Source organism: Bos javanicus, chromosome 9 (assembly GCF_032452875.1).
Source record: "Bos javanicus breed banteng chromosome 9, ARS-OSU_banteng_1.0, whole genome shotgun sequence".
NCBI lineage: Eukaryota > Metazoa > Chordata > Mammalia > Artiodactyla > Bovidae > Bos > Bos javanicus.
Genome location: NC_083876.1, coordinates 73257945 through 73281804, shown reverse-complemented (window position 1 = coordinate 73281804; position 23860 = coordinate 73257945). Strand labels below are relative to the sequence as shown.

Genomic DNA, 23860 nt, shown 5'->3' with positions numbered 1-23860 from the left:
CAATTTAAGTGCTTCTGGAACCTTGACTGATTCTAGAAGATTCTGAACTAGATTCTGGAAGATTCCTCCTAGCTGTCATTCTGCACATGATTATCTGTGAACTAACTTGGCTTGCCTGTTCTTTCTCCAAAGTTACAATTCTTGAATTCTTCAAGTTCAGAGGGTATGCCAATTATTAACAGAGGAAAGTGCTCTGCGTTCACTTCATTTTCCTAAAAGTGTAACTACTGTCCACAATCAAAAGTAAGACAGAAGTCAAAAGTAAGTAAAATAAGGGCACAGCTTTATTTCACTACAAGGCAGTAAGTACACTGTCATATCAAAAGTTCAGTACCAGCCATCTTGCACCAAAGGTTCTTAAGGCAGCAACTGGCTATGGACTCCAGCTGCAAACACATAGGTTGTGTGTGGCAGTTCTGAGACCATATAGTTAAGGACTCGGGGGGAATGCTGATTAACACATAAGCCCTGAATTAAAGAACAGTCAGGCTGAACTCAAAACAAAACACAGGACATCAACAACACAGATCTCCCAATAAAGAAGTGCAATGCATCCTCTTATAAACCAACAAGAACAAAAAAAAAAAAACAAGAAACAACCACAAATGCAAAGTCTCCCAAATAAGTTTTCCAATGTATTACAAAAGGAAAAAAGTATATATATATATGTATATATATATATATAAAATAAAAAAGTTTGACAATACTAGTGCATAGTCAATTACCTAACACCAAGTTTCTTTTCTCTCCCTCCCAAGCACTACAGCCCTTCTGATACTAGCAGCATGTCTACAGGCTAAGTCCATAGCAGCAAAACACATTTTTTTTTCATTTGGCATATACAAAATTAAATTACTGAATAAAAATATAATTTTTTATAAAACTATTTCATACAGTAATAATTTTTAAAGCAAGCTAACAACAACAAAAAAACTCTCATAAAATGGTTTGGTACAATAAACGTACCTCCAATGTTATTGACCATAAATGAGCATTTACAATATCGATTACTTATTCCACGGTGTGAAGCCAACATTTATAATAATGCATTGTGTTTAGTGATTGAAAAAAGTGAAATATTGGAGTACCTTTTTGTGTGTTAAATTTCAAAAACCTTATCACAGAAAAAATACTGGTCTGTTGGATCCTCTTAAAATACAGATAAATCATTTTATGTTTTTTTTTTTAAAAATCTGCCTTAAGATACTTAACCCCTGACTACAAACCATGACCTAATAATTTAGGTAAAACTGTTAAACATTAATTTTTTAAAAAATCCGTTTAGTTGGGTGAAATCTCATACGATTTCACCCACCTAAATGCACTTGGTGCTGCTCTCAACTGTTGTACCACAACAAAAATAGGCTCTTCTCCCATTCATGAAAAGTCTCATGTAGAGGAATGCTATATCCCAAGTCAACTTGAAGTGTTCTGAAAACCATAATGCTTGTCTGCAAACGTCTCACATGACCAGAGTCCGGGTTGAGAAGGCATTCACGTATTTCCGAGACTGACCGGAAGCTGTCATCTGATCGTCTGTCTTCCCACAGGATGCAGATTCCCAGGCACCGTTACAAGGCTAACAGGGGAGGGGAGAGAGAGGGTAAGGGCAAGGTCAGACCGGGAAGCACACGCTTTAGCCCACGGATGGACTCCCAACCCCACCTGGCCCAGCAGAAAAAAATGCTGACCTCCAGACAGCAAGTAGGAGACACAGGGGAGCCTTTGTCAGATAAAATCTTCACTCTGATAACCAGGAATTCAGCATTCTTAAGTGATATTAATTATCAGAAACTGTTTGTCGTGAAGAGAGAAAACCCACTCCAAGCAGTATGATAAGATCCAGCTGTATCTTCATGTTTGAGTGCCTTTTGTCTATTAGCAGATTTTACAGACTTGAAGACAGAAATGAGTCCAGTCCCCCACATACCTAAGGTGAGCTGTGGGCATTTACTCTTTGAGCGAACTGGTGAGTACTTGAGCTGCCCACTGAATAAGCTCCCATAGGTGCTAGAATTGATCAACACTTACTAAACATTGTACATATTTTTAATCAAGTTAATTACATTTAAATTTAGTTATGAACATTTAAATGTATCAACTAAAATGGATATTGATCAATACCAATTAATTAATATCTATTTATTAGAATAGCTTACTTTTTAAAGATGCATTGAAAGATACAGGATGGAACTAATATCTCACAGGCAGCATCCGGATCCAGATTCTTCACACATATGATCTCATTTACACAGCACAGCCACCCTGGGTGGGGGTTCATTCTCTCTTTAATTGAGCAGGAAATGGAGACTCAGAAAGTGCAGAAAACTTGCCCAAAGCCAATCTATGGGGAAGTTGTGGAATGGTTTTGAACCTGTGTCTGTCTTCTGCCTAGCCCCAGCTCCTACCTGCCCTCCATGCGTGAGTGTTGAGTCATGTCCGACTCCTTTTCACCCCATAGACTGTAGCCCACAAGGGTCCTCTATCCATGGGACTTTTCCAGCAAGAATACTGTAGTGGATTGCCATTTCCTCCTCCAGAGGATCTTTCTGACCTAGGGATCTAACCCTGGTCTCCTGCGTCTCCTGCATCCTAGGCAGATTCTTTACTGCTGAGCCACCAAGGAAGCCACCTGCCCTCCATGTTGCTTCAAACCAAAATATGTAATATTTGTACAAGGCCTGCTCTTTACAGCATTAAGTTTGCCCTACTTAGCTCCCAAGAGTATTGAAGATGCTTACAAAATGAATATAAATGAACAGAATTTAAAACATAGATAAGGGTAGGTCACCAAGAAATGTGGAAAAAATAAACAATACAAAGATGAGGTGAGATTTCGATTCAAAATACTTGCCATGAACCAAAATGCACCAAGATGTAAATCTCAAAACTAACTCTGAGCTCTCTAGCAGTCAATCCAAAGAGGGAAACAGAAACATAAGCAGTTGTAAGATTTGCTGTCTATAAGCTCGAAAGTGTGGTTTAGAAAAAGCGCAGATATTCCTAGTATTTATATCCAAGTGGGATGTGTCTCATGGACAGAAGAAGAATAAGAAAAGAAAGCCCTCTGCTCTTTAGAGCCTCAAGTGTCCCTCAGGACAGTGGTCCCTAGCCTTTTTGGCACCAGGGATTGGTTTCGTGGAAGACAATTTTCCATGGACCATGGGCGGGGGGATGGTTTAGGGATAATTCAAGCGCATAACATTTAATGTGCACTTTACTTCTATTATTACAACAGCTCCACCTGAGGTCATCAAGCACGAGATCCCGGAGGTAGAGACCCCTGCTTAAGAGACAAAACAAACACCTGACACCAGTGAAGTGATGACAGGCAGATGAAAGGTCTGTGGTGCCACAGCCAGATGAAGAGGAGATAGGACGCCAAGGAACAGCCAGGGCCATGCTCTAGGCAAAGGGCATGAATAGGCGGGATTGAGATCGACAGGTGGTTAAGAGGATAACCCAGGTGGCAAAATAACATGAAAGAGTCAGGAAGCTGCAATTTGTACATTGCTTGTGGGAGGGACTGGGAGACGGAGAGGAAGGAATAAGTGGATTAAACATGAGTACCACTCATGTTTCTAAGTATTTTGCATGTATCATCTCATTTAATTCTCAAAAACACCTGTGGATTAGGTAAGGCTCATTACATCTGTTTTACAGAGCAGGCAATTTTCCAGGAAGAGAGAACTTAGGCAACATCCTTAAAGTCATCCAGCTAAGAAGTGATGAAGTAGGAATGCGAATCCAGGCTCTAATGAGTATAAGTTGCTGTTTCCTTTAGAGTTCTTATGAGTGGGAATTGTGTGGTCTGGTCAGCAGGGAATGCAGGAAGAAACACTGAGAGGAGGTGTTAAAGTCATCAGACTATTTAACAGAGAGGTAGGATAATTCTGAATGAACATGGTATTTGTATGGTGATGGGACTTCTTTGCCTAGGGTCTGGAACAAAGTTTCAGCGACATAAGATTTACAGTGCCATGTTTCTAACTTGTAAACTTTCACAGGACACAAACTAGATTTCCCAGTTTCTGCCCAATCTGTTGTGCCACCTCACTGCCAACATAAAGGCACCATCCAAGTTTACACGTTTACTCTCAAGGCTCAGAGGCTGAATACATAACTTGAAATACTACATAAGCAAGACTGATTATCATAATATTTTCCTGTAACTGTGAATCACAAAACGACAGGACAAAGATGACATCTGTTCTGAACTGACTTCTGATACTGAGTCACATTTAATGTTTTCTAAATAAAATCACCAGGGTAGTTTAAGCATTCTATGATACAGTTCTGAATAAATGGTGTTTCTGTAGTTTGACTCATTGGAAAAGACCCTGATGCTAGGAAAGACCGAAGGCAAAAGAAGCGGGCAACAGAGGATGAGATGGTTAGATAGCATCACTGACTCAATGGACATGAATTTGAGCAAACTCCAGGAGACAGTGAAGGACAGAGGAGCCTGGTGTGCTGCAGTCAGTGGGGCTGCAAAGAGTCGAACATGACTTAGTGACTAAACAACAAGGAACTCTAGTTTGAAGGAAGTGGATTAAATATACATATCTCTCTGGTGTAAATCTGTCCATTCAAATCCCATATTTTAGTTTAGCTGACTGCTCACATGTTGTTGCTAACATTTTTCAGTGCAGTACTGGAACACCAAAATGACACAAGAAACCCAATTAACAAAATAAAATTTAATGGAATCATTGTAATTATTGAGCTTGTGTTTGTAGTGACACGCATAGAACATATATGATAATGTGACATATAACAACAATGTGACATCATAACATATGACAATGTGACATAAAATAACAACATGACATATAATGACTACCATTTGAGAGTGAATAATTAAAGATGATGGCTGTCCACCATGAGTATTATGCAGGGCTTAGAATCGATGATGTACACGGAACAAAGAACATTGATCATAAAATCAGATGACTAAAAATGATGCAGAATATTTTAATATACTAATCTTATATGTAAACATAAAATAAAGATACACACAAAACTCGAAAATGTATGTTTTGAAAGAATGTTGTTGTTGTTGTATTAGTCACTCAGTCGTGTCCGACTCTTTGTGACCCCACAGACTGTAGCCCGCCAGGCTTCTCTGTCCATGGAATTCTCCAGGCAAGAATACTGGAGTGGATTGCCATTCCCTTCTCCAGAGGAACTTCCCAACCCAGGGACTGAACCCTGGTCTCCTCCCTCACAGGCAGATTCTTTACTATTTGAGCTACAGGGAAGTCCCTTTTGAAAGAATACAGACAAACAAATGAGAGGGAAAGGAGAATAAAAGTGAAAATGGAGGTAAAAGTGAGGAGCAAGGAAGAAAGGATTGTTTATGTTTTTCTCTAGCTAAAAATTTTTCTACTTAGCTATGCTTCAATTAATACAGAATAAGTTTCTACATTAAATGAAATTAAGTATCTTAAAGTACCATATTAAAAGAATCTTATGCTTGCTTTTGGACTTTCCAGGTTGGCTGCATGGTAAAGAATCTGCCTGCCAATGCAGGAGACATGGGTTCAATCCTTGGGTTGGGAAGATCCCCTGTAGACGGAAATGGCAACCCACTCTAATATTCTTGCCTGGGAAATCCAGTGGACAGAGAAGCCTGGCAGGCTACAGTCCATGGGCTGGCAAAGAGTTGGATATGACTTAGCGACTAAATAACAACATGCTTGCTTTTACAATGTCTCTTAGTAAAAGTCAAGTTCTGACCTTTGACAATCTGATACTTAATTCAGAATTCCCAATGTCTGTTCAGGAAAATCTAATACAATTATCACCCCCTAGTACATTTTCAACTTGAATGTCGTGTTTTGTTGGATCTCCCAGATGGCTCATCATTTTATTCATGTTTGGCTCTTCCTCCAGGACCAGATATTTAAAACAAGATCAATACAAAGAATGTACCCTATATTTTAAATTAATTTTTTGAAAAAAATTCAATCAGCCTCTCCCAAGTAGAGATGAAATTTATGAAGAAATAAATCAAGTTAACTGAAATATCCAAATTTCAGAAAGCAGAGCATTTCAGGGGCACCTAAGTCCTGAGGCTCATAGCCTAGAGCAGACAAGATGACTTGCAACACCTAAATCTCCCAGTATAGACAGACACCAGGACACAGTACCCACTCTGTGCAAGAAAAACAGACCGGAACAAAAAGGCGAGCACATTCAGTGGACAGCTCCTTTTCTGCATCATGAAAGTATAAAGCTAATACTTTTTGCAACCATGAATGGAAAAACTGGTCAGAGCAATCACAAACCTACTTCACGAAAGCAAAGTAAGAGCAGAAGGTCAAGTACTGGGTAAGAAAAGAAATGTTGAAGTCCACCACCCAAAAGGGCAGCTGCCCCTTCTTGCGATTTCTTTCTCCCTCCTTACCTTGAAGCCTTGGGGTCCTAGGCCAACTTTTCAAGCAGACAGAATAGTTTTGACAAAAGAAGATTAAATGTCTTCATGCTAGAAGGATTTTTTTTTTAATACTGTCAAATAGATCCTTGTGCATCCTCCTTATTCCCTCTCCTTAAATGTTAGTTTCACTTACACTAAAGAATTGGTAAGAATTTCTGCACATGAATCCTTGTTAAATGACTAACCCATGGTGCTGTTGCAGACATGTCACTAGACCCTAATTCATTTCAAAGTTAATAATCTTGCCACACATCCTCCTCCTCTTGCTCGCGAGTCATCTTACTTATCCACAATGTACCTTTGATCGCCCCTGGGCAGAGATGAACTGTAAACAGACTGTCAGAGCTCTAACTGGGATATCCTGCTGAAGCACTTTAAATAAATACTCTGATCCTCAGCAGAAAACAGAAGAAATCAAATGAGATAAAACCATGTCCACAGGTGATTTTCTGTCGGAATTAGATTATCTTCATATTTTTCACTAAGAATATGAATGGTTTTTTTCATCACGCTAAACAAGAACCACTATTGTGACATTCATAGAGCAACTTCACACAATAACTGCTGATATCAACAGCCGTGGCAGGGTATGCGCTGTTCAATTTACAAAGCCCTTAAGAAACTTGTGGAAGTCATAAAAGAATGATTTTGTAAAACCAAAGCAACTTATGAGATGGTTTTACATTTCTCTGTTTCATTTTTTTAAATAATAGCAGACATAGATGGTGTCCAAAAGACTTAAGAATTATTTGATTTTTCCATTTAATCTATCCATAGAAAAGACTTTTAAAATGAAAGTGAAGTGAAAGTCACTCAGTTGTGTCTGACTCTTTGCGACTCCATGGACTATACAGTCCATGGAATTCTCTAGGCCAGGATACTGGAGTGGGCAGCCTTTCCCTTCTCCAGGGGATCTTTCCAACCAGGGATCAAACCCAGGTCTCTTGCCTTGCAGGAGGATTCTTTACCAACTGAGCTATCATGGAAGCCACAGAATTAAAATTCTAAAAATCAGAACTCATTCTCAAAGAGGCATCTTTTAAAATGTATTCGTTATAAGAGAGAATGTAGAAATCTTTAGTTGTATCTTGAAAGTCAAGAATAAACCTGAGACGAAGGGTCACTGAGGTAAGGTTAGTTTATCAAACTTTTCCTATGCATAAATGCTGCCAAAACAATCAAATGTGCCCAACTCCAGGATTGATAATTTTTCATAGAAAAGAGCCCTAAAAGTTAAAGGATCAAAGGTGCAGATGGTGCTGGGGGGTGCCCCATCCACATGCTTCCACATGCCACCCAGACCTAAGTTAACAATTACTACAAAGAATGGTCTTTCTCCAAATTTGGAGTTTGTCCCCAGTGTCTCTAGGGATCTTTTCATCTTACTTGTTGATAGATTTTCCAACAGTTTTAATCACATAACCTCAGGTGTCACAATTTTTTGGAAGAAAACCTCTTTCCTTAGTAATGTATTCGTTTTAACTATTAAGATTAAAGCAAATGCCAATTAAAGCAATTATACCTTTGTTAGCCCAAGGAAAATCCAATATCACAGTGTTTACCAAACCCAACCAAACAAAAAAAAATCCAGGTCTTGTACTCTCTGGGGTAGGGCACTCTGAATTTGAGCTCAACTTTCCTTCCTCACTCATTTAGCCTTTCCAGTTCATCCCAAAACTCTACATGGCAAAGTTATTTTATAAGATATATTGAAAGCAGGCTGCTGAAATATTACTAACAGCTATATGAAACCTTGCCAGGGCAAGTGGAAAAAAAGTGACCCAAGGGAGAACTAAGTGAACACAGAGGTATCCAGGGAAGCAGGTCAACAATAGCATACCAACACTAAGAAATGCCTGGAAAGATCGATGTCACACGGAGACGGACTGTTTCTCTGTCTGTTGACATGCCAACAAGGGCAGCAGAAAAATAGAGAAGACCAGTAAATCAGTTGTTTGATCTCCATAATACCGAAGAGATCTGACTAACTTTTTTTCAGGAATCAGTTGAATCAGCAATCTCTTTTGGTGACCCACTGACACAGTTCTGCCAGAGTGGAAGAAGGAATGAGAAAGAACATGTGAGAGGAAATAATACACCTCAGTGCAAGTGGACCTGCTGTTGGTGAAGCCTCCTTGCGTACGTTTCTAAGGACAGGGACTATCTAAAGTAGGTACCACCAATGTATACTGGCAAGTGTGCTGTCATTTTGAAAGTAACACTATATCCACTTGATCTTCATAGCAACCCTGTATGATATACATGGAGGACAAACTACAGTCCCCAATATACAGATGAGCATTTTTTTAAGAAGTTAATGAATTAAAAACATGCAATTAGAAATTGGGGAAGTCTGGATTAGAACCCAAGAGCCTGTTGTGTGCATGCTAGTGCATTATACTTCTTAGCCATGCCAATCAAGCAAAAGGGTTTGCCTCACTGAAAAGTTCATAAACAATTCATATGAAGTTAGGAGCAATCCAAAGCACATGGAACTGGAAAAGTGAGTTTCAGCTGCTTGCAATAATACTCTAAGATTCTTTGATACTGTGCAAATGTGTTTAAGTATTAATAGCTTGAGAAATTTACTTAAATTCACTTTTAAAAAAGTAAGGCGAAGACAAGCCAAGTCAGGAAATTAAAATTTAAGGCTGTCACTCTGTGGTTACAAAAAAGAGGAAAGAGAGTGAGTAAAAAGCATATGAACACATCTTTTACATTTGGGTTTTAAACAGGAATAAAAGAAAATTATAATTTAAGAGAAAAATACACAAGTTCAGAGGCTTTTAACTTAAGTGTAGTTTCAGATCTACCAATGAAAATGTTTACCTTAGGAAATGTTTATTAGCAAAATGTATTTATTTCAAAATGTAAAGCAAATCGAAAGCACAGGCAGCTCTTTTCTCCTTACTGAGGAGTTCTGTGCATGGCGCGTGCGTGCGTGTGTGTGTGTCTGTGTCTGTCTGTCTGTCTGTCTGTATGCCAGTCTTGGGCTCTTTCAGAGTAACTTTCAAACAGCAGGATCCAGAAGGGTTCCACAGTGAACCTGCCTTTTCCATCCCAAACTGCAAGTATTCTAAGCTGAATATCTATTTCCTCATTTGTGATCATTGTATAAGCTTCTAGACTCCCTTCTCTACTACCATACAACATGGAGAAAATGGCACATATTCTGAAATCTCACATATTCTGAGCTACCTGAAAGACACAAATATCAAAAAAGTCTCAGAACATTTTTATTATGAGTCCTGTCCCTGTTTGTTTTTAAAGTTAAGGAAACTAAAAAAAGAAGAAGAAATCCAACTATACTATTTTGCAGCTGCTGCAAATTCCTTTTAAAAAAAGATAAAGCATAAATAATTTCAAAAACAAATATAACATTATTTGTGTATAATGGCTTATACTTGCCTCTAAACATTATAGCTTATGGACTAGGGAATACATGGAAAGCTCAAGCTATTAACATATGTTAATGCCCATGTGTTATGTGGCATAACACATAATATGCCACATAACACATGGGCATATCTAGCAGCCTGAGTTTGGTCTCTACATACCATTTCCCACTAAAAGATCACAGCACCTTGGGAAAATGGAGAGGAAGGAAATGTAGCTATTACATGTATTCATGTATAAGCAGGGCTTCCCAGGTGGCGCTAGTGGTAAAGATCCCTCCTGCCAATGCAAGAGACATAAGAGACACAGGTTCAATCCCTGGGTAAGGAAGATCCCCTGGAAGACAGCCTTGCAACCCCCTTCAGTATTCTTGCCTGGAGAATTCCACAGACAGAGGAGCCTGGAAGGTTACAGTCCATGAGGTCACAAAGAGTCGGACATGGCTGAAGTGAGCTAGTCGGACATGCATGCAGGCACATATGTATAAGCATATGCATTTACATGTGCATTAGAATCTTAACTATAAAATCCCAATATTTGGGGCCTCAAAACAATAACTGCTCTATTTAAGGTGTTGTGGGTATAATTAAGCCAGGGATCATTAACACTGAAATGACAGAACACAGAACTGCACTGTTAGTGTAGTCGTCAATAAACTTTTCTTGTGCCTAAGCAAATGTATTTAGACAGTTAGATGGATAATCATTTGCAGTATTCAACTGACAAACATTTCATATTTTAGAAGTACCAGAACTTTAAAATATTTTAAGAGTCAAATTTAGTTGTTTTAATTAAATGCACTCTAACAAAATGTCTAGGTTGTTTGGATAAAATCCCATTTAACATTTGATATATTTATTAAAGGTACAAATTATAAAGTTTCTAGATTATATAAAGTACTCAAGTTGAATAGCCAGGTCATTTAACAAATGCACAATATGTTCAATAGTACCATGCATGAAAAATCTGTCCAATTAGGTCAAATTGAATTATCAATGGAAATACATGATAGATCATAATGGTTTTAACAAAAAGATTACCAAATTGCTTAAAAATCTATATAAATATTATTGAGTCAGGTTTATATGAAATATAGGCAATATATGCTTAAATATTTAGAATGACCTGATGCATTTTCTAATTTGAAACATTTTAGAAATCATATATTATTTCTATGGTATTAGAAGCTAGGTTTCCATGACACAAAATGAAGGAGATACTTGGTAGGTGCCGTTCACTCTTAAAATGAATTAGTTATCTATTATAGCAAGTTATTAAAATATATTTGAGTGGTGTACATCAGTAAAACCATATAGTGTATATGAAAGCATTGACTCCAAAATCAGCTTGTGGTGTCAATTCTTTAGGTGGGTGGAGTTGACAACTGTTACCTTCACCATTTGATGTATGTAGGTGGCTTAATCTCAGTATACAATGATAGAATCTGAAGAGTACCAAATATGACTCATTTGATACGCTAGAAAATATAGATTAATAAAAACAGAGCTACTACTTAATACTGAGCTTCAAGGATGAGGAATATTGGGTTGGCCAAGAAGTTTGCTTATAATATGTTATGGAAAAACCTGAATAAACCTTTTGGCCAACCCAATATTTTCATTAAATAAAATATAATGATAATAAAGTTCCATATTGATTATTTTGTTAATTCAATAGCATTAAAACATTTAAGGTAAGAATTAGCCAACCTATTTTTATAAACACTGATATTGTTGCCAAATTTTTATATAATACATATTTGATATCTGTACTGTGTTTGGCTCAATATATTTTATATTTGCATAAAAGTTTAGATTTAGGTTTTGCTGAACACTATCTGGTTAGGCCAAAAGCTTTAGCATTTAGTTTTAGGGAAAGAACCAGGGGTTTTCAACTTCATAATGATAACTGTCTCCAAATATATTTACATGTTGCAATTTAGCACTCAGAATGCACTTTTTCTTACTACTATAAATATAAGTCAGATCCTAGCCTAGGTTACAAAATTACATAAAACAGCTTAATTAATGCACTAATAGCACTAGCCAAATCCTTATCCTCTGGAAACCCAGGGCCAAAAAATTCAGGGAGGAAGAAAGCAAGAAAAACAAACAAAAAAAGCGTTTTCATTCTGGATCTAGGAGCAGCTGTAGGTAAAATTTTGTAATGGGTGACCTTTGCATTCTTCTAATCTCCTTTCTGGGTCCCCCCTTATGCAGAGTTTGTTCTTTTCCTCATCTCCCAATTCTGTGCCATATTCTGAGACTTCTTCACACTTCTACCCAGGCCTGATCGACTCAGGAAAGACTCTGGATCCCCTCAAGGACCGTCTTTCCCTAGCCCACACTCCAGTCAGTGGTCACCTTTCATCAAAGCAGTTGGATCAGACAGAAGCCACAAGGAGAGCAATCTGATGGAATTAAGACACAAAGTGTGCCTACAGCCCTTCCAGCTGTATTTGCATTTCTTAAAAATAATGCGAAGTATCACAAATGCTTTCAAGGGGGGAGTGTTAAGATTCTCATAATTTGGAGAGTGCAGGCCTACCACAGTGACAAGAAAGCCCATCCAGGAACAGGACACTCTTTCAGATCATACCGTCTCACGTGGTGCCTTCCCTCACAGGACAAATATGACTTTTCACTTCCGAATCCAGGTTCTCTATATGCTCCAGGGTTTATGGTTTTTCCCTCAGTGTGGCAAGGGGGGGATGAAGGGGAGGGCTCTGCAGGTGACTGGGTATTGTATTATTTAATGTTGGGAACCGCTGTAAATAATTTAAGGGAGCAAATTTGCATTCTTATTTACATTTGGTTCAGGATTAATTTGGAATTTGTTGTATTTCATCAACATACACCTACTTCAGAAAAAGGGAAATCTCTTTTGATATTAAAACCCGAGAGCATATGTTCAGCTAGAGATTAGCCACGTAACACTGACAGTTGACTTTCTCATTCTGATAGTCAAATACGTTGTAATTCTTTTCTAGCTATCTAATTTCAAACTTCTTTGAAAATCTAAACAAGGTCTGAGCTTTGATGGCTTAGTGAGGGAACAAAAAAGTAAAAATTTTGAAACTAAAAGTAAACTGTATCAATTATTTAATAAAACCTTTAAAAGCAGAAGAAAGAGATACTGTTACATGTGATTAACAATCTTAGTCTCAGTCACAGTAAGAAATGCTTCACTTCATCATTCCTTGGAAGCTTGCTCTAATAAAAAAATTTTCAGTGAGTCTCATATGAGTGGCAACAAGGAATCTTAGGAGTCTTTTAGATATTGGGAATTATTTAAAAGCATCACTCCACTACGTCTAAAATGTTTGTTTGTTTGTTTTTTAAAGTTTTATAGTGAATAACTTTTTAGATACCAATGCTGGAATAGTAATTACCTGCAAGGGACTTGCCAGGGACCTGCTTTTAGGTACTGTAAATGCTTTGAGAACATTGTCTTCATCTTCTGATACTGGCGTCATTAAAACGGAACTTGTAAGAATATTCTAAAGGAAAAGAGAATAATTTGAAATTGAAATGAGGTAGGATAATAAGGGGACTGACAGAATTCTAACACTTGAAAGAGTAGATTACTATGAGTTGACACACATTAGCAGGAAAAAAAAATGCAGGTATCTGCCAGAAATTCTCTTCCCAATGAGCTAAATGGAGAACTCAACTGCACTAACCCTAATCCCACTGGCAAACATTACTAAAACAAAAAGCTTCGAGGTCCCACACAGTTCCAGGAATGAGGCAGGGCATTCTGCTCATTGATGAGCAGAACATCTGCTAAATGAGTTAATAAAGACACATCTTTAAAATGAAAGATTTACTAAGCTCTGGTGAGAGAACTGTTCATTTCATATAATGGTAAGAAATCTTTTTGAGTTACAGATTAATGGTAGTATAGTTTAAAGGTGAAAAGAATGGAATTTAGAACCAAAGTTCTAACCCAGAACCAATACTTATAGGCTATACAATTTTGAACAAGTGACTAAGCCTCCTCATGCCTCAGTTTCCCTACTAGTATAATGGAAATGACAATGTTACCAACCTTGTAGGGTACTTGTCAGGGTTAGATATCTGAGTTAATGCATCTAAAGCTCTGAGAATATTAATCACCACTTTGTACACACTGAAAAAATATTAGCAATTGCTATTACCTCTGATTCTTCATAAGAGAAAAGGGTAATCATTCACAAATTACAAACTTTTAAAATAATGGTTAACTAAGAGGAAAACAAAAAAGGAAAACAAAACAACAACTACCAAGCTACGAAAAGACACAGAAAACATTTAAGAGCATATTACTAAATGAAAGAAGCTAGTCAGGAAGCTTCATACTGTATGATTCCAATTATATAATATTATGCAAGATGCAAAACTGTAGACTAAAAAGACCAGTGGGTGCCAGAGCTGAGGGGCAGGGAAGGATAACTAGACAGAACATGGAGGACCTTCAGGGCTGTGAAACTACGTTCTATTATACTATAATGGTGAATAAACGTCAGTATGCTGCTGCTGCTGCTGCTAAGTCATTTCAGTCGTGTCCAACTCTGTGCGATCCCATAGATGAAAGCCCACAGACAGAAGCCCAGCAGGCTACCCCGTCCCCGGGATTCTCCAGGCAAGAACGCTGGAGTGGGTTGCCATTTCCTTCTCCAATGCATGAAAGTGAAAAGTGAAAGGGAAGTCGCTCAGTCGTGTCTGACTCTTAGCGACCCCATGGACTGCAGCCCACCAGGCTCCTCCGTCCATGGGGTTTTCCAGGCAAAAGTACTGGGGTGGAGTGCCATTGCCTTCTCCATCATTTCAGTCGTGTCCAATTCTGTGTGACCCTATGGACTGTAGCCTGCCAGGTTCTTCTATCCATGGGATTCTCCAGGCAAGAATACTGGAGTGGGTTGCCATTTCCTTCTCCAGTGCATGAAAGTGAAAAGTGAAAGTGAAGTTGCTCAGTCATGTCCGACCCTTAGCGACCCCATGGACTGCAGCCCACCAGGCTCCTCTGTCCATGGGATTTTCCAGGCAAGAGTACTGGAGTCGGGTGCCATTGCCTTCTCCGAAACGTCAGTATAAATTTGTCCAAATACATAGAATGTATGACACCAAGAGTGAACTCTAAGGTAAACTATGGGTTTAGGGTGACTATGTGTCAATGTGGGCTCATCAGTTGTAACAAATGTAACTCCCTGGTGGGTGATGTTGCTAAGGGAGAGGCTGTGCATATGTGAGGGTGAGGATACATGGAAAATCTCTGTATCTTTTGTTCAACTTTGCTACTAACTTAAGACTGCTCTGAAAAATAATCTGTTTTAAAAAATGGTTAAAAATAGAATAAAATAAAAAATGCTTGTAACCAAAGCAATGCAACATTGTGTATGATAAAGGGCATTTACTACATACAAAGAGTAGGACAGGACTGAGCATGCATGCACATACTCAGATGCTACATAAAACCAAACAGGAGACAATTTACCAAGGAGGAAATAGAGGTATCCCCTGCTATTCAAAAGTTCACTTCACACCACTTCACTTTCATTAAAATCCTACATTAGTAGTTATTTTCATGAACGGCTAACCAATAGAAATCCAAAGAGAATTTTTGCTTTTGTTTTGCAGCCAACTATTATAAAGGCAGCACATACCCTGAGTAGTTAGAGTGGCACCACCAAGCTCCTTCCCCAGGCAGTACACTCAGCATCTCAGCACCAAGTGCTACAGTTTAGAACTGGTACGAGCATCTTCATCTCAATTTATTTATTTTTATTCATTTTTTTACTGAAGCATAGTTGCTTTAAAATATTATATTAGTTTCTGATGTACAACATGTATAACACTAGATATTTTTATACATTATACATCATACACAGTTATTATAAAATACTATCTTTCTTGTGCTACACATTGAAAGTGAAAAATGAAAGTGTTAGTCACTCAGTCATGTCCAACTCTTAGTGACCCCGTGGACTATAGCCCACCAGGTTCCTCTGTCCATGGGATTCTCCAGGTACTATACATTTTATCCCTGTAATATTTATAACTGGGAGTCTGTACCTCTTAAACCTCTTCACCTATTTCATCCTTTTCCCCACCCCTTTTCCCTCTGGCAACCACTAGCTTGTACTCTGTATCTGTGAGTCTGTTTCTATTTGTTTCTTTGTTTTGTTTTCTAAAATTCGATTTATTTTTTGCACCTGTTAGTAAGATAAGTCCTAAGGTAAACTACTTCTTTGCTTTATGGTGGCTCAGTGGTAAAGAATCCGCATGCCATGCAGGAGACCTGGGTTCAGTCCCTGGGTTGGGAAGATCCCTTGGAGAAGGAAATGGCCACCCACTCCAGTATTCTTGGCTGGGAAATCCCACAGATAGAGGAGCCTGGAGGACTAAAGTCCATATGGTCACGAGTCAGACATGACTTTGTGACTGAACCACCACCAAAGGTTTCACAGGAATGCTCTACTTTCAGATAGTAGGAGAAACTTGTACTACTTTTAGAAGAAAAATAAGTAAATTAAAAGATAATGTAAAAATTAGCATTGTTTTCATGAAAATATGTATTTCCATGCCATAGATTTTTTAAGTGGCCAGGACTCTCAACTCATGAGTGAATAAACAACAAACAAGTCTGCAGCAGAACAGAATCAATTTCCAACACATGAACAAAATCTCACCATATATTCAACATTAATGATCATAAGAAAATAATCATGTGAGAGAATATTGAGAAGTATGATGCACAAAAGAGTGCGAAAACCACAATGGCCCCACATGCCACACACAGAATTCTGTGAGCCACCAACATCTTATAACACGGGCGTGTACTTACTGGCATGTCTGCCACAGGTGATGCCTGTGTGAACAGCTGAGTGTTCAGACTATCCCCTTCCCAGTGGTTTGAGCAGAAGAAGTTTCCTGCTTTATCAGTTGGAGATTCCACCTAAAAGCAAACAGGAAGTGCTTTGTTGTTTCTAGAGCTAGAACTTCCCAAGAAACAGTTACATTCAAGAGTCAATTTCCCTAAGATGAATAAAGTCTGAGGATCTAACGCCTAAGGTGGTGAGTATAGCTGATAATACAATATTGTATAGTTGACATTTGCTAAGAGTAGAACTTAATTAAATGTTATCACTGGAAAAAAGGTAACTATGTGAGGTAATAGATATATGTTAACTAATTCAATGGGGGAGAATCCTTTCACAAAGTACATGTATATCAACACATCACATTGTATACTTTAAATGTCTTATCATTTTATTTGTCAATTATATCTCAGTAAAGCTGAAGAAAAAGTCAGTCTCTGGCCAATCTCTCAACCTCTTATCCTTATATGAAAATAAATTCAAAAGGCCCGGTATCTAAGCTGCTGGAAATGCTTCTTGACACCAAGCTAAAACTTTGATCTTGGCAAGTTAGATTTCCTTTCTTTTACACCATGAATTAAAGAAACCGTTATTTTATTAGTTTCATTTCTCCATGATATCCAACAATTAAACATCTATGTATCAGTCAGTCATCTATCCATCTTTATATCAGTGATTTTAAAAAGTACAATACAAAGCTGCTTCCTTCTCTTTCCTCTATACTTTCTAGCATCTTCTCTGTTCAAACAGGAAGGAAATAGAAGTGGCCTGGCTTCCCAATTACAAGGTGGCATGCATATGCTGCCAAGCCTGGCTGTATCTCTTAACAGCATCTTATATGAAAATATTGTATGAAACATGGTATTACACAGTGCCCACGCCAGACAATCAAGCTGCCCACAAGGAACAAAGGCAGCAGCGTTGTTCTTTTCAAAGGATCCCATGTTTACCTCTTGTTTAATCTTCTTCAGTAAAGGTTGTCCATTTTCTTGAAATTCAGCAACAATCCCAGATTCATCAGATTCCTGTTTGATCACATCCTGTAGGTCTTCTACTAGATGAGATGGTGTCTGAGGCTGAAGGAAAAATTGGGTACATTTGCATTAGAGGAAATTTTCTATCTGTATTAATACACCAACTAAACCCAAGAAATTTACTAGAACTTACTAGCATCTTCAGGGGACCATATTTAATTTCTTGAGCTGTGAGTGCATGTTTGAATGGTGTAGGAGTTCTTGGAGAGCTTTCTAGAATTGACCTTTTGATAGCTGGAGTTCTGAAGCTTTAAAAAGAAAACAAGAATTGGTTCAATATGAAAGATCATATGTCCCTTATGTTTCTCTACCTATTAAATGTAATATTCTTCTACTAAATACAATAAACTCTTACTGATATAGAATAGGGTATGCTGATGGATCAGGTATGTATTATTAAGGAAAAGATAATATGTCTATCGTGTATTTCCAAATATTTCAAACTACCATACCCCAAAACTAAGAGCATTAAAATATTTCTCATCTTTCTTTAACCATTCTGAAAATACATGTAGTGACTCTAAGCCTTTAAAATGAACACAAGCATTATGAAGATCTGATGTCATTTACAAATCAAGTTTATCTATTATCTTTTATCTATCCACAACAGAAAACATGCTAACCTCTGAAAACTAAAAGGTTTTTAAAACTGTTTTTAAAATGTATTTATGGTATAAGAAATAATAAAATTGCATTTTTAAAAGGCTTATTACAATTCATATTGATGTTCTCTGGCATTTTTTTTTGAATTGGTTAAGCTTTTATTGAATATAAAAAATAGCTTAATCATTCCTTGGCTTTTAATCATATACTTTTCCTGGGGATGGCAAAACAGGTCCAATCAATAGATAAATTTCAGAAAGAAAAAATAAGATTTAAAAATATAAACTAAGTAAAGAACCATACTTATTCGTATTCCAAAGTTTATAATTAGAGAGGAAAGGATGTTGAAAATCTTGTTTTCAATGAAAAAGACTTACTGAACAAACAGAAAAACTGAATGGAAAAGTTATGTTAAACCTTCCTCTAGATATATAGGAAATTGTGAAGTGAACTACAAAAGATAGTTTATTCTCCCCCACTTCCACCTCTAGGTAGCTCTAACAGGCCCAGGACAGACATATTCAATGTGGAAATACACATGATTATGTACATAAAAGTGGATCAGTAAAATTATACACATATAAGTAGATCAGACACTTGGGGACTATTTTCTATTAATTAACTATAAGTAAATAAAATAAATAATTTTTTTCTTGAAACAAGGACTTACATAGTATTTTCCTTTTGAATTTTCACAGTCTGGTCTCTATGAAATGGAGTTGTAACAGTCAATTTGTGACCATTTAGTGGGGTGGAAGTTAAAGAAGGCATTTCCAAGTCTAAGTTTTCATGGTTATTGGAAGTATTTAAGAACTAAATATGAGAAGAAAGAAAAAAATACTTGAGTTAAACAGTGATTCTTTACTCAGCCCAATTTAAAAATTGATGTTAACAAATAGGTATGTTTTACTGACCCACTATATGAAATAATGATGTTAACAAGCACACAGTGTTTTATTTCAATTTTGCACCCAAGATTTGGAATATGATTTCCAAAAAAAACTTGCAAAATCCTAAGAAAACATTCTCAATAAATGACACCTGTCATTAAAAGAATGAGATGCACTTTTTATTAATGTTAAAAGTGTGGAAGTGACATCTTTTGGAAAGTAATCATTGTTTTTCTTTCATACTTTTTTTTCTCTTTAGTCATCTAGGAAACATCATTGTATAAAATTGACATTATGTGGAAAATTCTTGAGTAATAACCTGTATCTCTCAAAACACTGATGTTCTGGGAAAGTAATAGGTGTTCCTCAAATGGTTTCAAGGTAAAACAAATTTGGAAAACATATTTCAATCTCTTGGAAATTCACAATGCACATTAGTGTATTTAAAACTTTGAGAGATCCTGCAGTAAAGAAACTGCCTTAATTTTGTTCAATTCAGTGTTTCCCAAACTTATATACTTGTATATTGAGGTATTTTTCTGGAATATCATTAAAGTCTTACAGAACTAATATACTCCAGAACAGAATTTGGAAAATACAAGTGAAAAATAAGATTGGTTTTTTAGTGGGCATATCATTTGCTCACACTTAGAGTTGTTCTTAAAACAGACTCAACAGACATAACTGGAAAAATGTTTTAAAGTGCAAAATTAACTTCAAATGTTTACATAATTAAGGAACAAATCTTTGATAAGAATTATAATTTCTATGCCTTAAAAATCTATATGAAGTAAGAACATTCATTGGCAAAAAAAAAAAAAAGTGCTAATAAAATCTTATGGCATGACTCAGAAGAGCCAATGTTGAGAAAGTGAAATTAAAACGTACGTTATTTTTCTTAAGCATTTGTTCCTCATTTTCTTCCAAAATTTTTTCACTTAAAGATGGATTGGAACCTTTAAATTGTCTAGTTGCACTTCAAATGTTATCTAAACATTTGGTCCCCTTCTCCCCTGGGTCAGTGAATCATGTAATAATAAGTGAACAAAGAGATAGAAAATCTGTTAAAGTTTTTAAAGGGAGGGAAGGGATGGGAGACAAGGAAGAAATAGAAATGTTAAACTCCAGTGTGGAAGGAAATAAATGCACATCCCATGCAACTAACCATCCTTCAAATCACCAGAAGGTCAGAGAGAGATTATGACAAAATCATCAGTCAGTCTACAGACAGCCTAAACTCTCGGAGGCAGTATGACTTAGCAATAGCTAGAGGCAACAATGGAACGAAATCAGTGAAGACAACAGTAATTAGTCATTTGTTCCAAAGGATTAGTTTCTAGATTATTAAGGCTCAGGTGTCTGTTGAAAATTAGTAACAGCTGTGCAAAAATTGTGCTCTACCTGCGAGGGGGAGAATGGTAGGCTTTTGACAGGGGAACGCTTGGGAGTTGAACTGCTGACGTCAGCAAGTATCAAGGAACTAGAGTGTCCGGTGGCTACGGGGCTGGCCTGGCCGCGCTTTTTTCGAAGGATGACCCGTGGAATTGTGCTGAGCCTCACAGGAGGGAAGGGCTTGGGCAGGTCAAGTGAACCCTCACTCAACTTGCGTCTGTTCGCCCTCGTGCTAGGCTCTCCTGCAGGTCTATTCACACTGCCCTCTCTCTGCTGAAGCTGGAGGGCTTTGCCTGCATCGTGTTGGCTAGGTGAAAAATCTGCTTCTTCAAAGAATTCAAAACTGCTGAGATCACCCCACGATGAAGCATCCTGAAACAATGTGGGAGGCACAGAACTTTGAGACAGTGTGTGCATGGTGTGTGCCATCACCTGTAACACAGCACTGAGAAAGATGCTGAATGCAAAGAAAACACCTGGCCCCCTTGCTAGACTTCCTGTGAAACAGCCTGGAGACTGAAACAGTTATTCTGGCACAGGGCACGGTGTGTCTCCCATCCTGCCTCGAGGCTGGCCCTCCTGGGAGCTGCAGGAAGCTCCCAGTACTCTATCATTTGCATGCAGTTCAAAGCAAAAAGAAAAGCTCTTGGGTGGCACATCTTGGCAATGTTCATCTTCTGTCTGATGGGGATGCAATAAATGCTTTTTAATCAACTGGGAAACAAAGAAAATGAATTGTCAGCTTTTCTGATGCTGAATTCAAGTTTGTTTCACCGGAGATGGTTTGTGTCAGTGAACTAGTTGGGACCAGCAATCAATAATCAATGTTTGTGGAGAAAGCCATGTCCGCCAATGAACTTATTACCACTTCAAATACATTGGAAGACTGCTTTAAGTTGTAAGTATTTCTTAACATAATTCTTAATGAGCTATCCAAAAGCAAAGCACAGTTCTGGGAAAACACAAAGGAATAAACAAAGTTAAAAAAAAAAAAGGTTTAAAATAATCCAAATATTCCTATAGCCCAAGCTCTACTTAAAGGTCATTGACTCTACTATTTTTATAAATATGCATTTTGAAGGAAATGTGTGAAAAGCTACCTTTTATGTGGGTAGCCTAAGAAATCAGATATTGAAGAAACACACGAAAACTAAAGTCACACTTATATGTTTACATTACTATATGCTAATAATACAATATTCACTACAGAAAATGGCCACGATTTGAGAAGTGGGTTTCCTAATTCCTCTTCCCAAAACGTTAACTTGCCTTAAAAATTCTACTTACAGAATCTATAAATTGAAGTGTTTCTGCAAATTCTAAGAGGTTCTTAACATTGTCCAGGATGGTGCTTTGGTGGAAGATCATGCACCTGGCAGGAGAGGCACTTTCTTCAGGTAGGGAGCCGGGATCCGCGGGCAGAGATGGAGTGGAGTGGTGCTCTTCCAAACAGGAAACAGGTGCACTGTCTCCATGAGGTCTGGTGTGGTCGGCAATGGTGGTGCTGTGCCACCCGGGGTAGCTGCATGTGTGGTTCTGTGTCTAAGGAGGGGGGTGGGGGAATAAAGAAAGAGCAGGGAGAAGAAAGGGAGAAGGAACTTAGCAATGAAGTTGCATAAGGTATCAGATGCTGTTAGAGGAAAGATAAAAGCCATTGCATCATCCAGAACTTGCGCCTATGAAACAGTTGTCAAGATGTTTCCTTTTATCAATGCAAGACCCCACTTTTTAGTAGTGGTATATAGCCTGTCATCTATGGATGACCTTCACTGCCATCATTTTGTTAAAATTGCAAACAGAGGAACTCTGTTACAAGGAACAACTCTCACATGGAATGTCTTAAAGATCTACTTGAACATAATTTCCAAAAGGACCATAAATGTTTGTTGTGAATTAAGTGGGCTGTTATTCTCACCCTAACCTACACAAGGGCTGGAAGATTCAAAAGTTAGAGTTTCTTTTATCTGTGTATATTCTTGTGTCTTCTATTCCTTTTTAATGCTACAGATTGCACTGATGCAGTAAAGAGCTGCCAAATCAACGTGGTTACAAAAGCAGAAGAGCAAATTAACAGAAGTCTCCTTTCAGCATGACCACGCAACAGGAGAAATTGCAAAACATTAACTAAAGTTAAAAAGTGGTCGAACTATCAAAGGCACATAATCATTTTATTATTTAACCAAAAAGAAATCTACTCCTGAGGATACCTACTGGGTATCGTATCTTTTATTCTCTTTGTTGGTTAACTACATATGTTACAAAGTACAAGCTGCTTTCCCAGTTTGTCGTCCAGTCACTAGAAAAGATGTCAAAATTCAATAATGGTCCACACGGCTTTTGTGCATGCAAACAAAAGAGGGTCACTTATTTATGGAGAGATTTGATATATATATAATTTTTACATGGATATACTGGGCATACATTAAATTATGTTTGAAATGATAAATATGAAAATCTAGCTTAAGAAAAGTAATAGAAAAAAATTCAATGAATAGGCACCAGACACACAGCTTTGTAAAAAAAAAATTGCAAATTTTCAGTTTTTTCTCTGCTACTCACTAAATTGATTATAGTCCTTCTGAAGAAAAAAAAATTGAGGAAGAGACTCACAGATGGATATTGAGGTTCTATGGCAACACAAAAGGACGACTTCCAAGTTAGTCAACACACACTGTGATACCGATTGCATTTTATTACAAGCAACCTCTAGTGTTTAAACATTGTTAGTGGATATATGGAGTCTTGATTAGTGTGATTGTTAGAAGATAACGAAAAAGATATAGAAGAACACTGGGGTCAAGCCATTATCCACCGCTTGGATCAAGCACGCAGTGACAGCTTACTGGAAGTGCCTGCTGTCCTTTGAGTTCGTTCTCAGTTGACATTAGAAGCAACTCTAACTCCTTTATTCGCTTTTCTTTCTCAGGGTCTTCATCATTATAGTGTCTCTGAAATGAAAAGTTAAGCAAGAAGAAAACACAAAGGCCTGGTTGGTAGCTGTAAATACAATGGTCATGGCCTGTGGTTCACAAGAGACCACACAGAACCCAAAGAACCCTGGCATGGAACCAACGCCAACCGAATCTGGCCACTACAGAAATCTCTGTGAATGTTATCCCAGACATAAGGGAGGGATGTGAAACGTGAGGCTCACGGAGATGCTGACAGAGGGGTTGTTTCAACTTTCAACATCCGAGAACCAGAGAGTCCCGTGCTAATTCAATCCGGAAGTGGAGACTGCTGGCCA

The 23860-nt window shown here is 37.7% G+C and overlaps 1 protein-coding gene across 4 annotated transcripts in view; it reads right to left on the bottom strand.

The window, feature by feature from the left end:
- Positions 1-262: 262 nt before the first annotated feature.
- Positions 263-23860, bottom strand: part of MYB (MYB proto-oncogene, transcription factor) — a 35687-nt gene continuing 12089 nt past the window's right edge. The window contains exons 8-16 of one of the 4 annotated variants that reach the window (XM_061428051.1): positions 23457-23561; positions 21901-22155; positions 20623-20985; positions 19002-19144; positions 17862-17976; positions 17645-17770; positions 16661-16771; positions 13227-13334; positions 263-1579 (exon numbers count right to left, since the gene is read on the bottom strand). In XM_061428051.1, coding sequence (XP_061284035.1) covers positions 1463-1579; positions 13227-13334; positions 16661-16771; positions 17645-17770; positions 17862-17976; positions 19002-19144; positions 20623-20985; positions 21901-22155; positions 23457-23561 — 1443 coding nt within the window. In that variant the 3' untranslated portion in view covers positions 263-1462. The other 3 variants (XM_061428052.1, XM_061428053.1, XM_061428055.1) reach the window with 3 other exon arrangements.